The sequence below is a fragment of the Geotrypetes seraphini genome, chromosome 4 (assembly GCF_902459505.1).
Source record: "Geotrypetes seraphini chromosome 4, aGeoSer1.1, whole genome shotgun sequence".
Classification (NCBI taxonomy): domain Eukaryota; kingdom Metazoa; phylum Chordata; class Amphibia; order Gymnophiona; family Dermophiidae; genus Geotrypetes; species Geotrypetes seraphini.
Window position 1 is genome coordinate 136442460 of NC_047087.1, and position 15571 is coordinate 136458030.

General features: G+C 42.3%; 1 protein-coding gene across 2 annotated transcripts in view; it reads left to right on the top strand.

Moving 5' to 3' along the window:
- Nucleotides 1-15571, top strand: part of PDXK (pyridoxal kinase) — a 266020-nt gene that overhangs the window by 19202 nt on the left and 231247 nt on the right. Inside the window, exon 1 of one of the 2 annotated variants that reach the window (XM_033943088.1) lies at nt 13230-13418. The exons of the other annotated variant lie outside the window; for it this stretch is intronic. Coding sequence (XP_033798979.1) covers nt 13416-13418 — 3 coding nt within the window. The 5' untranslated portion in view covers nt 13230-13415. Of the gene's footprint in view, nt 1-13229; nt 13419-15571 lie in introns of those variants that run through there. 2 annotated transcript variants of the gene reach the window in all.

Sequence of the window (15571 nt, forward strand, 5' to 3'; positions counted from 1 at the left end):
GTGAGAAGCATCTTTCTTAAAGTTCTTGCTAAGATGGTTGGTTAGTGGTAGTTTTCATATTTTTAACCAAGCAAGACAAAAACATTCCAAATACATAAACATGTGGCAAGACCTGAAATTGCTTAGAATTAAGCTGAAACATTCCATTTTGCTTATAATCCTTGTTTAATCCTGGCTAATACTGGGGCCAGTTCCAAAGAGGAAAGGAGAGAACATATCTATTTTCCCAGAGTCAAGTTGCAACAAGTTACAAAACTGTATTTTATTATACTGATCCTTGTTGCCTTATTACAACTGGGGCTGTATGTATATTTGTGAGATAAGTTGTAAAAACACATTGGGGGTCCATTTACTAACAGTGCATGCCATTTATTTTAGGGTTCATTGTATAAAATGGTCCTGCAAGAGATCATGCATGATAGTGACATTAGCATATGTTGTTGATAAGTGACTTCCATTGTGTTGGAAGATACAGTGCCAATCCAGATTATTATTATTAGAAACATTGTATTTACTTTTTATTAAGCATGGGAAGTTGCTAGTTGAAACTGAGTTTACAGCACCTCACATGAATTTGTTCTGTAAGCATTCTTGTAATCCAAAGCACTCATATACAGTATAAGTGAATTTCCCCAAAGGAAATAATGGAAACTCAGACAATTCGTTCCACAACTCAAAAACCTTAATAGAAAATACTCAGTTTAGAACACTCCCGTGTCAGAGAGAGAAGAACCATCGGCTCAGTTGTGATGCGCGTATACAGTGCAGTGCAAAACAAGACCTCGAAGCGTCAGAGAGAGAACCACCATCAGCTCAGTTGTGATGTGCCTATACAGTGCATAAAAACTTAAGACTGGATCTTTTTTTTCTCTCTTTCTTTGCATTAGCTAATTCAGTGACTGATGAAGTATATGAAGCACGTTCTCAGATAATGGATTAAAAAAAAAGATGCAGCACAGCAACAACTTGCTAAAAAATACAATGTTCACCTCAGCTCCACATGAAGACAAACAGTATAAAATGCAAATCACACTACACCCTCCTTTCTGCTACAAAACCCAGAATACAATCCTTTTCTCCCCGCCCGTCCCCACTATGACCTCCACCAGCTTTACCTTCAACAAACTGGCTATGACGCCACTGCATAGAGCATTATCCCAGGACAAGCAGGCAGCCTATTCTCACATGTGGGTGATGTCATCCATGAAGCCTGGATGCAGACAGCCTCGCAAGCAGACTTGCTTGAAGAAATTTAGAAGTTTCGAGTCTGCCGCACCTCATATGCGCGAGTGCCTTCCTGCCCAGCACAGGGCACATCTCCTCAGTTTTCAGTTTTCCGCGGAGCCGAGAAGTCCGTCTTTGACGCTCTGCACTGAACTTAGTGCCTTCTCTCACCGTGGCTTGTGTTTTATTTGTTTATTACTGTGTCACTGCTTTTCTTTTGGTTTTGTTAAAAAAAAAAAAAAACCCTTGAATTTTTTTGTCGACTGGCGGGGCCTGTCGCACGTCCTCAGCCTGTGGACTTCGACTTTGCAGTGGCTATCTTTCCTTCTATGTCCCAGCTGGTCACGGGCTTCAAGAAGTGTAGCCAGTGCCAGTGTGTGATCTCTCTCACTGACCCACACCACTGGTGCCTTCAGTGTCTGGGGCCTGACCATTGCCTGAAGTCGTGCCTTCGCTGTGCTACCCTTTAACCTCGAGCCCTCAAACGTCGTCAAGTTCAAGTGGAGAAGATTTTCATTATGAAAACCTCAACTACACCCTCGACCTCTGATTCGGTCAGGCCTGCTACGGGGTGTCCTCCTGCCTCCTCGAATTCGACTTTCATAGTTTCAAAGTTTATTTATTTGATTAAACGCTTATCCAAAGGTACAAAGCGTTGTACATAGTAATTAAAAATAGCTGGGAGAAGAACATTTTAGATAATTAAACAACACAACAAAACAAACATACTTATGACTTGAAAACATTGGGAAAAAAGGGAAGAACTACAATTTCTTAGAAAGAATACATAAAAGGAAAATACAATGGGGAAGGAAAACAAATTAAATAGTGTGGAAGTAAGTATGTACATAAAAAATCAGTTATAGGCATCTTTTTTTTTTGAGTAATATATTTTATTGATTTTCAAAAAGAACCAAACAATATACAGAACACCACAGTGTATAAGGCAATTAAATGAGTACCAACTTTCTTGTCCCATTTCACCATGGTGTACCGATTCCCACCCCTCCACCCCCCTTCCGGAAACACAAGACCAACCAAGTACAAGGCATAATCCCCATTCCAGTGTGTTGCAAACAGAAAAAGTTAAACATTCAACAAATGACTGGGCATCAGAGTGGACCAAAAGGGTTCCCAACAAGAACGAAATACTCGCCCCAGCGGTGTTTCCAGAGAAGGTACTCGAAGGCGCTCCATGGATGCCAATTCCAACATCAGAGTACGCCAGTGAGTCAGAGTCGGAGAATCAGAAGCTATCCAGCAATGAAGTATCACTTTCTTGCCCAGCAAAATTGCTCATTTCAATAAGCCCCTAAAACCCTTCAGAGAAGGTCTCGGCAGAAACTCCACAGTGAACAACAGGATTGGGGCAAACACGTATGTGTGGTTCCACATGGCCATGATGTGCTGATGAACCTGCTGCCAAAAGGTTTGTATCTGTGCACATGTCCAAAATTGGTGTCCAAGAGTATCTGGAGAATGATGACACTTGAGGCAATTAGCAGAAGCACAAAGTGTAGCTCAAAACAATTACGCCGGAGACCTATAGAGGTGTAACAGAAATTTGTAATTCAGTTCAATCAAAGTCACTCTAAAGGTCAATCTTGCCACTCGAAGTCATCTCTGTATCAGTTGATCAGTAACCACACAAGGTAAGTCCAGAGTCCATTGATTCGCATAATGCGCATAAGGTAGTTCACCTAAAGATTCCTGCAGGTAACGATGGTGATACCGTAAAGGAATCAACATCTGAGCTGACAAACATAAAGCCTCAGAAAGAGTTTCCATTTGTCTCTCCGTAAGACAGTCTTGTGGCAATGAATGAACATAATAAGAAAGCTGAGTGTAGGAGAGCCAATGTTGAGGAGTCCAACTATGCTCCCGAATGAGGTCCTCCAGAGAGTACAGGGTGCCAATAGAATGGACCAGTTGAAAAATGTATTGAGAAGAAGCATCCTTCCACACTGCAGCCGCCACTGGGGGCATCCCTGGAACAAAATCTCCATTGCCCTGCAGCAGGGGTCATATGGTGTGGGATATGCATCCGTTGACACAGAACTTCCAGACTCGACGCAAGGGCAACAAAAATAAATCTCTGGCAGATGATGTCCTCGGAGGCAAGCGCTTCGCATGAAGTAAATAGCTGAAGTGAAATGAGCCACAGAGAGACAATTCCTGACTTGTAGCTGAAAAATGTCCTGTCCCCCGGAACCAATCGTTAAGATGTCTCATCTGTCAGGCCTGGGACAACATCTTCAAGCTGCGCAGTCCTAGTCCACCCTGGTCCTTAGGTCTTTGCAAGGCAGACAAGGATAATTTCGCTTTTTTCCCATTCCACAAATAACGATGTAAACATGTACCCAATTCCTTATCGTGTTTAGTAGAAAGAATTATTGGTAGCATCTGAAAGACATAAAGCCACTGTGGTACCAAAACCATATTATACAATGCTATCTTCCCTATAAGAGAGAGAGGATAAACCTTCCAGTTCTGCAATTTTTGTTTTGTGGTGGTCAGTAAAGGGGCAATGTTCAATAGATAAAGCTGAGAAAGATCCGGAGAAACATGAATGCCCAAATATTTTAACTGTCCCTGGGCCCAGTCTAGGGGAAAAGGGCCCTGCCAGGAACTTTGCACATCTGGAGATAGCGCTAAAACCATTGATTTCTGTTTATTTAACACCAGGCCAGAATACATACTAAACTCATCAAGGAGCTCCAGAGCTCGAGGGAGATATCTCTATGGGTTTCCAAGGGTCAACAGGAGGTCATCTGCAAATGCCAACACCTGCAACTGCGAATCGCCCTCCGGCAGACCCTGCAATTCATCATCATGCTGCAACGTGCGCAAAAAGGGATCTAGGTACAGAAGAAACAGAAGGGGCGATAAAGGACTCCCCTGTCTGGTACCTCACTCAATCGGAAGGGAAGATGTGCGGCTGCCATTGACCAGGACACAGGCTGTAGGATTCGTATACCGAACCATGTCTAAATACCAGCCTGAAATGCCCATATATTGGAGCACCTGAAAAAGATAATGCCAGTTGACCTGGTCAAAGGCCTTAGCAGCATCCAGGCCAACCAAAACCCCTTTAATAGCAGCATCCTGTGTGCGTTGCATGGCAGTGAGAAACCGACGAACATTTAAGACAGAATGGCGATGCTTCACAAAACCTACCTACTCAGGGACAATCAAAGCAGGTAATAAGAGTGCTAACCGGTTGGCCAAAATCTTATCCAGAATCTTAAGATCAACATTTATCAGGGATATAGGACGATAGGACTCAAGATCTGTTTCAGGCTTCCCCGGCTTAGGTATCAAGGTAATATAGGCATGATTTGCTTCAGGAGGAAACCCACCTGACTCAAGTGCTGCAGAAAAGTAGGCCTCCAAGGGACCACATAAGGACAGAAATAAAATTTTATAAAACTCTGGGGAAAATCCATCAAGACCCGGAGAAGTACAGTTTTTAAGTTGATTTACTGCTACTTGAATCTCTTTCCCCTGAATGGACCAATTTAATTGGTGTCGCATAGGATATGACAAGCGAGGGACCTCTGCATCCGCCAGGTAGTCACTTACATCAGGGCCCCCAGAGCTCTCCCTTGATGAATAAAAAGCTTTGTAGTATTGGGAAAAAAAACCCCTCTGCTGTCTCCGACTTAGTAGTCGCCACCCCCCCCTGCAGGAATTTTAAGATAAGGAATATAACGCTTAGGCTTTGTCAGTGCCACCAGAAGGCGACCCGGCTTATTGCCATATTTGTAGTAATGAAATCTAGTATAATAGAGATACTTTTGGGTGCACTCGTGAGGTAAAGTGTTCAAGGCGGCCTGAGCCGCCTGAGCCAGGCTTCCCTCGATTGAGGGGAAGGATGAGTAATATAGGTGCGTTTAAGCTGCCTACATTCCTTCTCCAACTGTATTATACCCTGGACAATCGTTTTCTCTGGGCCACCATATAAGAAATTAAATCTCCCCGGAGCACTACTTTTGCCGCCTCCCAGAACAGTAATGGAGTGTCCTTATGTAAAGAGTTAAAAGATGCATAATCCTCCCACTTTTTAGTTAAATATTGAGGGAAATCTGGGTTTTTAGCCAAATAGGATGGAAACTTCCAACTGTCCAACACTGGAGGACCGTCATTCCTAAGTAAATCTACCCAGATAGGGCAATGATCATACAGGGAAAGTAGACCCACCACGGAAGAATGAACTTGAGGAAAGTAATTATTGGAAGTCAATATTTAATCAATTCTTGAAAAGGTATGATGAGCCCGGGATTGATGGGTGTAATCTCTCTCATTAAAATGTAAGAGACGCCAAGGATCAATCAGGTTCAAAGTATCACACAAGTAGGGAATACCCCTGGTTATGTTATGCGGGGGAGATGTACCCGGCCCTGTCCTGTCTAAAGCCAGGTCCAACACCTGATAAGGTCCCCCAGGAGAATCAATGGAATAGATGGGTCTCGGAGGCCAACTTGAGTCAAAGAAGAGAAAAAAGTATGATCATATTGATTAGGTGCATACGCCACCAAAAGATTAAAGGACTGCCCTGACATAATAACGTTACATAACAAAATCCTTCCAGATGCATTCCTATATAACTGTTCCACCCTGCCAGGAAAGCCCTTACAGACAAGAAGAGCTACCCCCGCCTTTTTATGAGGAGAGGAGGCATAAAACACCTGGGCCACCCAACTTTTCTGCAATTTAGCATGTTCCACATCTGTCAATTGTGTTTCTTGCAAACAGGCTAAATCAGCCCCATTTGAGGCATTGGAGGGATTTGAGGCATTGGAGAAGTTTAGTGCGCTTTACCGGAGAGGAAATGCCACATACATTCCAGGAGAGAATTCGAAAGGTCTTACCTCTCAGGGCTCCACACACTCACCATGCACAAACAATGCACTCTAGGAAACCCCCTGAGCGCCCAGCCATCGCCCAAGGGAAATTGTACTGAACCCTGTTCTCTGACCACAAACAAAACAAAAATCTGACAGCCCCGGACACACTGGAATGTACAAAATTGCAACTCCACAATACCCATCCCACTCCCACACTCCAAAATATCCCACCCACCCCCAACAACCACCAGCCCTTCCCTATCCCACCCTGCCCATTCCCCTCTCCCACACTGAACATACAGCCAACCTAATGTCATACTGACAAAAGGAAACCGGATCACACTTCTGATGCCTTCAGTGCCCTATGCCTTCAGTGCCTACCCCACAATAAAGGTAAATTCAATGGGTCAAAGGATACTGGTATAGGAAGTACATAAAGGACAATTATACATCCAGAATATCAACCGTAAAAGTACTGAGAAAAAGGGAACCAAACAGTTAAGAGGTGGTCAAGTAGATAAAGAGGAGGAGGGTTCCAAGCGATTAACAAAATCTCCTGTTGTATCCGCAGACTCAAATACATGCCACTTGCCGTCGTGTTGAACTTTCAAAATAGCTGGGTATAGAAACATGAATCGGCGTTTCTGCTCCACTAGTTTAGAGCAGAGAGGATGAAAGACCTGCCGTTTGTCTGTTAGGGCCGCTGAGTAATCTTGCCCAATCCTCACCGGTGTGGACTCATAAACCAGCAATTCCCGTTTCCCACGGTAAGCCTGAAGTATTTCCACCTTGTGTCGATAGTTGTGAACTTTACTGATCACCACCCAGGGTCTTTGATCCGCATTCAAACGGGGGCCCACACTCAAAACGGGCCAGGCCCAATGACGATGGCATGGGTAACTCGCTTGCCAGCCAGGATTCCACCACGGAGAGAAGGACAGAGGCAGCAATTGTTTCAGGCAAGCCAATAATTCGTAGGCTATTTTCTAAATCCTCTATCTTGTCATGACATTGACGCAGCTGGGTGGTCAGGGCTGCGACCTCCGTCGCCATCGCCGTCGTCTCATCTTCCATCGTGGAGACTCGGGTCTCTAATTCCGTAACCCTGGTGGCGTGATCTTCCAAGAGTGATTCTAACTTGGTAAGCTGGGAGGAAATTTGCTCCATTCATGGGCCCAAAACTTGAAGAACTGCTTGTTGCAGTTCCATCATCATCTCAGCCGTAAAGATCGGACTGGCTGCACGAGGCGGGTCCGCCATTTAGTCCTCCCCAGGCTTTACTTTTTCTCGCTCTTTTCTAGTAGTTTTGGAGGTCATTACTGGAGTAGATTTCGCCAAATATTTGTCTATGTATTCACCAGCATCAACGATAAAAAATGCAGGCAAAAATCGCTAGTAGATCCCCAAAAGTAGACAAAGTAAGGAGTAGGGCACTGGAGCCGGCACAGAGAGCAGTGATCCCCTTAGGCATCTTTAAAGAGCAAGCATTTTAGGCTACTTTTATTTTAGGCAAGTTTTATTCAGCTCTGAGGTATAGAGGGAGAGAGTTCCAAATTAAAGGGGCAGTGACTGAGAAAATGAGAGTACGACGAGTGCCAATTATCTTTAAGGATGGGCCATTAAGGGAATGTTGTGAGGCTGATCTTAAAGTTCTGTGACGTTCATAAGGAATCGGTAATATATCTATGAATGCAGGGGTATTAGTCTGTATAGTTTTAAAAGTCAAGAGGGCAATTTTATAGGTGATCCGATGTGAAACAGGCAGCCAATGAGCTTTTTGTAACAAAGGGGTGATGTGATCGAATTTTTTAGAACCTGAAATAATTTTAATAGCTGTGTTTTGTATGAATTGAAGATGTTTTATATCTTTTAAACACAACCCTTTATATAATGAGTTACAATAATCAATTTTAGATATTACGCGAGAATGAATTAAAACATTAAGAGAATTTATGACCTCGAGTAAATCTGCCAAGTCTTCTCCTGAGCTTCTCTCAGGTCAAATACCTTAGCAGCCAGATCCAGCGGTGGTCCTCAAGCTACCCAAACATCATTCTTCCAAGTCAAAACAGTCTTCTTTTCGACCTCGGAGCCTTTAGCCTAAGCAAGTGGTCCAGTTTCAGACTCGAATCCATAATTGCAGGCTACCCTCCAGACCATTTTAGAGCGGGAATTTGTTCAGTTACTGACCAAATATAGTCCTGCCTCGACTCTGCTTCCTGCAGTCCAGCCTGGACACTCAGCAGTCTCACAAGAGATCGAGTCTTTGCCTGTGCCTCGAGCTGAATCTACACACTCTATTCAAGGAGTCTAGTTTTTGTGAGAATCTGGTCTGGAATCATCACACTCTGCAAGGAGTCGAGTCTTTGCGAGTGTCTCATCTGGATTCCTCACACTCCATACAAGGAGCCAAGTCTTTGGGAGTGCTTTGAAATAACTCGATCCAGACTACAGAGTCTATGGGACTTCGATCAACAGCTTCCAGCCCTATATCTTCACATAAGGCATAGCCCGTTTCGAGGCATAGGGCAAAGTCTCCTCGACCTTGCATGAGATCTGCTTCCAGGCAGCACTCTCATTGCCGGTCAAGGCCCTCATCGAGGCATTCATTGAGGCGCAGATCCTCCTCCAGGGAGAAGTCTTCCTCATCCAGGCCTTCCAGCTCTTCGAGGCCGCCAACCCCTCGATCGAGGACACCAATAGCAGAACCTGAGGGCTCCTCTGCTTCCAGTGCCTCGCCCAAGTCTGTTTAGTCACTGGGATATCAATACTCCAGGAAAGCTTCGCCTTCATTTTCCACTCGCGGCACCTCAAGGTCATCAAGTCCCTCTCGCGGCCATCCTTTGGCGGATCAATTGTCTTTTTTCTCCTTCCTCTGTCAAATGGCTAAGGACCTGGATCTTAAATTGGATGCTAGTTCTAAGTACTCTAAGAAGTATTTAGAGAAAATGAGTTTGCCTCGGCCTCCTGCGGAGTCTCTCAAACTCCTTATGCCATTCCTGCTGTTCCAGGCAAGTTGGAATCGAGGTATAGAATTGTACATTGCAAGGACTTTGAGAACTCCCAACTATCTCATCAATCCCTTCTTGTGGAGTCTTCCTTAAAGAAGAGTCACCCTTCTAGGGTCTATGCTACCGTACCTCCTGGCAGAGAGGGAAGGACCATTGGCAAGTTTGGCCGTCGTCTTTATCAAAATTCGATGATGGCCTCTGGGGTTTTAAATTATAATTTTATCTTTGACCTTGGTCAAACTGCCTCAGTTCTGCTCCAAGATATACTCTCCTCATCACCTCGAGGCAGATGCTTTCCTTCTGGAAAGGACGAATCTCTTTCTGTATGCGTTCCCTCCATTCCCTCTCATTCTCAAGACTTGTCAAGCTCAAGAATGATCATGCCATCATGATTCTAATAGCTCCTCGGTGGCCCAGACAACCCTGGTTCTCCCTTCTACTTCAGCTCAGCAGCAGCGAGCCATACCTTCTACCAGTTTTTCCATCTCTGCTTACACAGAGTCAAGGATCTCTTCTTCATCCCAACCTGCAGTCTCTACACCTGACAGCTTGGTACCTCTCACTACAACTCCTCTTCAGTTTTTGGGACATTTTAGAGGCTTCCAGAAAGCCTGCCACTAGACAATGCTACCACCAAAAATGGACTAGATTTTCTACATGGTGCATCTTTCATGACAAGGAGCCTCGAGATACCTCTTTGTCTTCCATCTTGGATTATCTTCTGCACTTATCTACCTCTGACCTCGTCTGTATCCATTCGAGTCCATCTTAGTGCAATTACTGATTTCCATCAGCTTATCAAAGGGAAAGCCCTTTCTGCTCATCCAGATTTACGAAAGAACTTTTCAATGTCAAACCTCCTCTCAAACCGCCTTCAGTGGTTTGGGATCTCAGTGTTGTTCTTGCTCAATTGATGAAGCCTCCTTTTGAACCAATGGATACGGCTCATCTTAAATATCTCACTTGGAAAGTGGTGTTTCTCATTGCCCTCACATCTACTCGAAGAGTCAGTGAGCTGCAAGCTTTAGCTGCTGATCCACCTTTCACAGTTTTCTATCATGACAAGGTGGTCCTCCGTACGCATCCTAAATTCTTACCTAAAGTGGTTTCAGAATTTCATCTCAATCAATCCATTGTACTTCCAGTGTTTTTTCCAAAGCCTCACTCTCATCCTGGAGAAACAGCTCTTCATACTCTGGACTGTAAGCGTGCTTTGGCTTTCTACTTGCAAAGCCACACAGATCTGCACCTCCACTTTTTGTCTCCTTTGATCCAAATAAGTTGGGACATCCGATTTCCAAGTGCACCATCTCCAACTGGTTAGCTGCTTGCATCTCTTTCTGCTATGCTCAGGCTGGACTGCATCTACAGAGTCAAGTCACAGCTCACAGAGCCATGGCAGCTTCAGTAGCTTTCCTCAGATCCACTCCTATTGAGGACATTTGCAAAGTTGCCACCTGATCCTCGGTTCATACTTTCACCTCTCATTATTGTCTGGATGTTTTCTCCAGATGGGATGGCCATTTTGGCCAGAGAGTATTGCAAAATTTATTCTCCCTAAGTTGCCAACACTCCCTTCATCCTATTCTGTGAGAATAGGCTGTCTGCTGTCCTGGGATAAAGCACAGTTACTTACCGTAACAGGTGTTATCCAGGGACAGCAGGCAGTTATTCTCGCAACCCACCCACCTCCCCTGGTTGGCTTCTCTGCTAGTTATCTGAACTGAGGAGATGTGCCCTGTGGTGGGCGGGAAGGCACTCACACATGTGCTGTGCGGCAGACTCGAAACTTCTGAATTTCTTCAAGCAAGTCTGCTTGCGAGGCTGTCCGCATCCAGGCTCTGTGGATGATGTCACCTGCATGTGAGAATAGCTGCCTGCTGTTCCTTGGTAACACCTGTTACGGTAAGTAACTGTGCTTTCTGGGAAGCGCAAGCAGTAGCCATGCCCAGATCCTTCTCTCCAAGGTATGGGAAGTAAGCTGCCTGCGAGCGCAACCGTTAACAGTGTTTTCTGCTCTTGACACAGTTGCAAGACCTCACAGTGTCTTTGGCTCGGTTGTGATGACGTGTCACATGTATACATGTTCATATTGCAAGTTATCGCTCATTTATCAAGTTAAAATTTAATAAAACATTTTGCTTGGATTCCAGAACTTGGAGCTGAGTGGATGGCTGGCTAATAGCTGAGTTCCCTCCTCTGAGCATCAAATATAGAACTTCAGAGATATAATTTTTATTTTATTTGAAATATTTATAAATATGTCTTCTAACAAACAAAAGATACAAAAAGTTCCAGCAAAATCTTTGGGAAAGAACAAAAGACTAAAGGAAGATCCACAGACATTTAGTGGAAGTTCATTATCTATGGATACTTTAGATATTATAGATGTTATGGAAAAATTGGAAAACATCAACTTATCTTTGATGGGGATGAAGAAAGAAATGAACAACATGAACAGCAAGTTAGATATAATAACCACTAGGATTGACAAAATGGAGAATAGGATGGAAAAGATAGAACATATACAACAAGAAAATAAAGAGGATCATAGGATATTACAAGAAATGAAAAAGAAGCTGACGGATCTTGAAAATCGCTCCAGGAAACAGAATTTAAGAATTACAGGTTTAAAAGAAGGGTTTGAAACATGATTTCTTTTCTAGAAGAAATTATACCAAGAATTCTTCCACTCAAATTAACAACACCTTTAGAAATTGAAAAAGCACATAGAATTGGAGTAAAAACATCACATAATCAAGGTAAGCCAAGAACAGTAATATTCAGAGTAACGAGATTCCAACATGTTCAGGATATTTTAAAAGCGGCCAGAGAAGCAAAAAATATTTTATATAAAGATTGTAAATTGTTCTTCACTCCAGATCTGGCCGAAGAATCTATTCAAATAAGACAGAAATTTTTACAGCTTAGACAGCCATTAAAAGAACTGGGAGCAAAATATGGTTTGTACTATCCAGCACAAATGAGAATTGCTTATAAAGATAAATCTCATCTGTTTGAAGATCCAGAGAAACTGAAGTTATTATCTTCTCAAGAAACACCTATGATCTGAAAATTAATATATTTATAAGAACAAAAACTATTCTTGAAATATAAGGAATTCAGGAATATATAAATAAATAGTCATATATATATATATATATAAAAATATAAATATTTATTTTAACATCAAAGATGGCCACGACAAATGACTTTAACTGATTTGGAACTGTTTGTAATCAGAAACATTTTAAATAGGATACAATGCTAAACTATAAAATATACTTGCTGATGTAATTGAGGTGTTCAGGAATGTGCTGACATCTGAGGATTCTATGATGAAGTCATAAGATATTCTGCTCCACTTCTCTGATCTGGTGAAGGATGCTCATCATGATGGTCTGAGGTGGTCTCTATTGGTTTCTTGGGATTCTTTCTTGACCTCAGCTGCAAACAAACCACTACAAAGAATTTAAATAGCACTAACCACAAGGCACCCTCATAAAGCATGAAACAGAGATGCTGGCGATGGTGCTGACTCCAGACACTGACAACTCTCCTATATGTGCGTCTTCTGTTGCAGCCTAAGCAAAGGAGCAGAGAAAACTCGCAGTACACTCCCACTAGCCCGGCCTGAGTAGACCGCCTTTAAAACCGGCTCCTGTCAATGCGCGTTACCTGAACAGCATGGCAAACAGCAGGAAACCGCACAGCTAGCCCCCGTACATATATGGTCACACCGCTAACACAATCTGCGTTGTCAGGGCCAACTAAAGCAGGAAAAGACGCACGGAGCCGAAGGCCTCACACACTGGTTTCCTACAGGCAAGCGTCACTGCATTCAGCGCCACAGAAGACCAGGAAACAGCTGCGGGCTGCCACAGCCGTCCTCACACTGCATACAGTGCTGGCTTTTTCCCAACACATTTCTCTGGTTCCAGGGACAGAACTACATGCAGCAGGCACTATGTGGGCGGACCCTTGATGTCATGGGGTCCGTTTTCAACTTAGTAAATTGAAACCGCAGCCGTGGTCAACCGGGGAGTCAGATACTGTAACTGAGAGATGCAGGTGAGGTTTCTTATTTTTAGTTTCCGGGCTTCCTGCATTAGTGACTATTGTATGTTCTGGCAAGGAACAGGCATTGTATGGGACGGACCCCTGACGTCATTTGGTCCGTGTCCAACTGTATGAAAAGAAGCCGCTGCACTGATTAAATCGGAAGTCCTGGTGTCATTTCTGGATTGAGAAAGGAAACTGAACAGCTTGAGCAGATTGCTCAGGTTATGATTTGAGGAGGGAATCGATACAGTCGGAGGAAGGAGGATTCAGGATGGTGAGGAAAGAACAAATGATGGATTTGTTGTATGCTTGTTTCTTTCTGTCTGCAGATCTTTGGAGGTGAATGGTAGGGAAGCAATGCTAGTTAATTTGCAGCTCTGGCTGAGTCCCGGGAATTCTGTATGTCTCTGCTTTTGGGATGTGCTTATTAGACTTGCAGAAGTTTGCTGACATTATATATCCACCTGAATTTGTATTTTACCTTGGCCATCTTTTGGAGACACTTCTGTGGAATACATGTACATTGTTTAGATTTGGAATGATCTAGGTGGACTGTCCCTGGTGGTTCTGCATAGGTCTTCTTCCTCTTAAGATTCTTTCTCTGGTATACTTTTCTGACTTTAGAGTTTAGAAATGGTTATTAGTAAATGAATATGACTATGAAAATATATATTTAATATAAAACATATTTAATATGAATTGGATGAATGGATAAACTAAATTTTTATGAAATACAGATTAGATTGAGTGTGTGGTTGATTGAAATATTGTAAGGTATTTTTTATGTTTAAGGGATAAATATATTGATACAAGGTATATATTTCAGATAATTATATTTATGAGTACAATGAAACATTTATTTTTACACATGGTTATGGAAATAGTTTAAAGTATAATTCTATGAAAATAAGATGGAATACTAATTATTTTTTATCATTTATAGTGTTAAAAGAAAATGTATGGATGGATTAATTTCTATAATATTATCACCTGATATAATAGGTTGCTTGAGGGAGGGGTAGTTGGGCTAGTCTGAATTTATGTCTTCAAGTTTTTGCAAAACAGAAAGGGTGGGGTTATGGGAGGGAATAGGGAGGGGATTTTGGGATTATAGAATTATAATAATTAAGAAAATAAAGGAAGTTTTACAAAGTAATTTAAGGGAGATGAAAGGTATAAAGAACAATTATATTAAGATAATATATTTGAGACTGTTTATGTGTTCAATACATACATTTCTTAATGGAGCTTAAATTTATTCGCTAAATGTTAATGGCCTCAACCATCCCATAAAAAGGAAGAAAACACTTTTATTTTTTTAAAAAACAGAATGTAGATATATGTTACATTCAAGAGACTCATCTATCAGCTTTAGAGTCCAAGAAATTGGAAACAGATTGGATAAAATATTGTTTTTTGCCCCAGCTATAGGGAAAAAGGTAGGGATAGCAATTTTAATTAATAAAAGATGTAATGCTTTATTTAAGACTAGTATTTTAGCCCGTTACATTAACGGGTGCTAGAATATGTCTGTCTGTCTGTCTTTATTTCAGTCTCTCTCTCTCTGTCCTGCTGTCTTTCTTTCTGTCTGTCTCTGTCCCTGGCCCCCTTTGTCTGTCTGTCTTTCTGTGTCTCTCCCTGTCCCTGTGTCTTTCTTCTTTTCTTTCTGTCTCCCTTCCTCCTGCTGTCTCACTCTTGGCCTCTTGGAGGGAGCTGAAGCCCGAGATGACTGACTGAAGGGTTCTTCAGGTCTGTTTCTAGTAGAGGACTGGGGTTTGCTTCAGCCCTAGGCCTGCTGTGTTAACTGCTTAGTGCTGTTTCCTGCTTAGTGCTGTTCAGAATTTCTCTTTAGTTCTACCTTGTTTTGAAAATACAAACAGGTGGCTTTAAATCTCTGATGGTTTGTTCTCCAACTCTGGTGAACTACAGGGCTTGATGTTCATGTTCCGGTGTATTATTTATATGTGAAAACTGATTTTGTACAGCTCACCTAGATAGGAAAAGAGATGTCCAAGTCTGGATGTTCAGTGCACCTAAGATACTCTGTAAATTGTAAGTGTGAGTGAGACCTTTAGCAAAATGCCTTTAATTAAGCATTTGTTTTTTTTTATTTAAGATGATTAAGGCTGATCCTTTAGGAAGATGGGTACATGTAGACATGATAATGGGAAATACTACCCTGGCACTTTTCAATGTATATGCACCTAATTCGAATCAAATTGAATTTTTTAGATCTCTACAACCATTGTTATTACCACTGGCTGCTTCTAATTTAGTTGTAGCAGGGGATTTTAATGCTGTTATAGATCCTTTATTGGATAAAAATCCTAGCAGAGTTATGAAATCATTAGGTTTAGATCATTTGATACAAAATTGTGATTTGCAAGATATATGGCGGATATTTCATTTTAATGATCGGGAATTTTC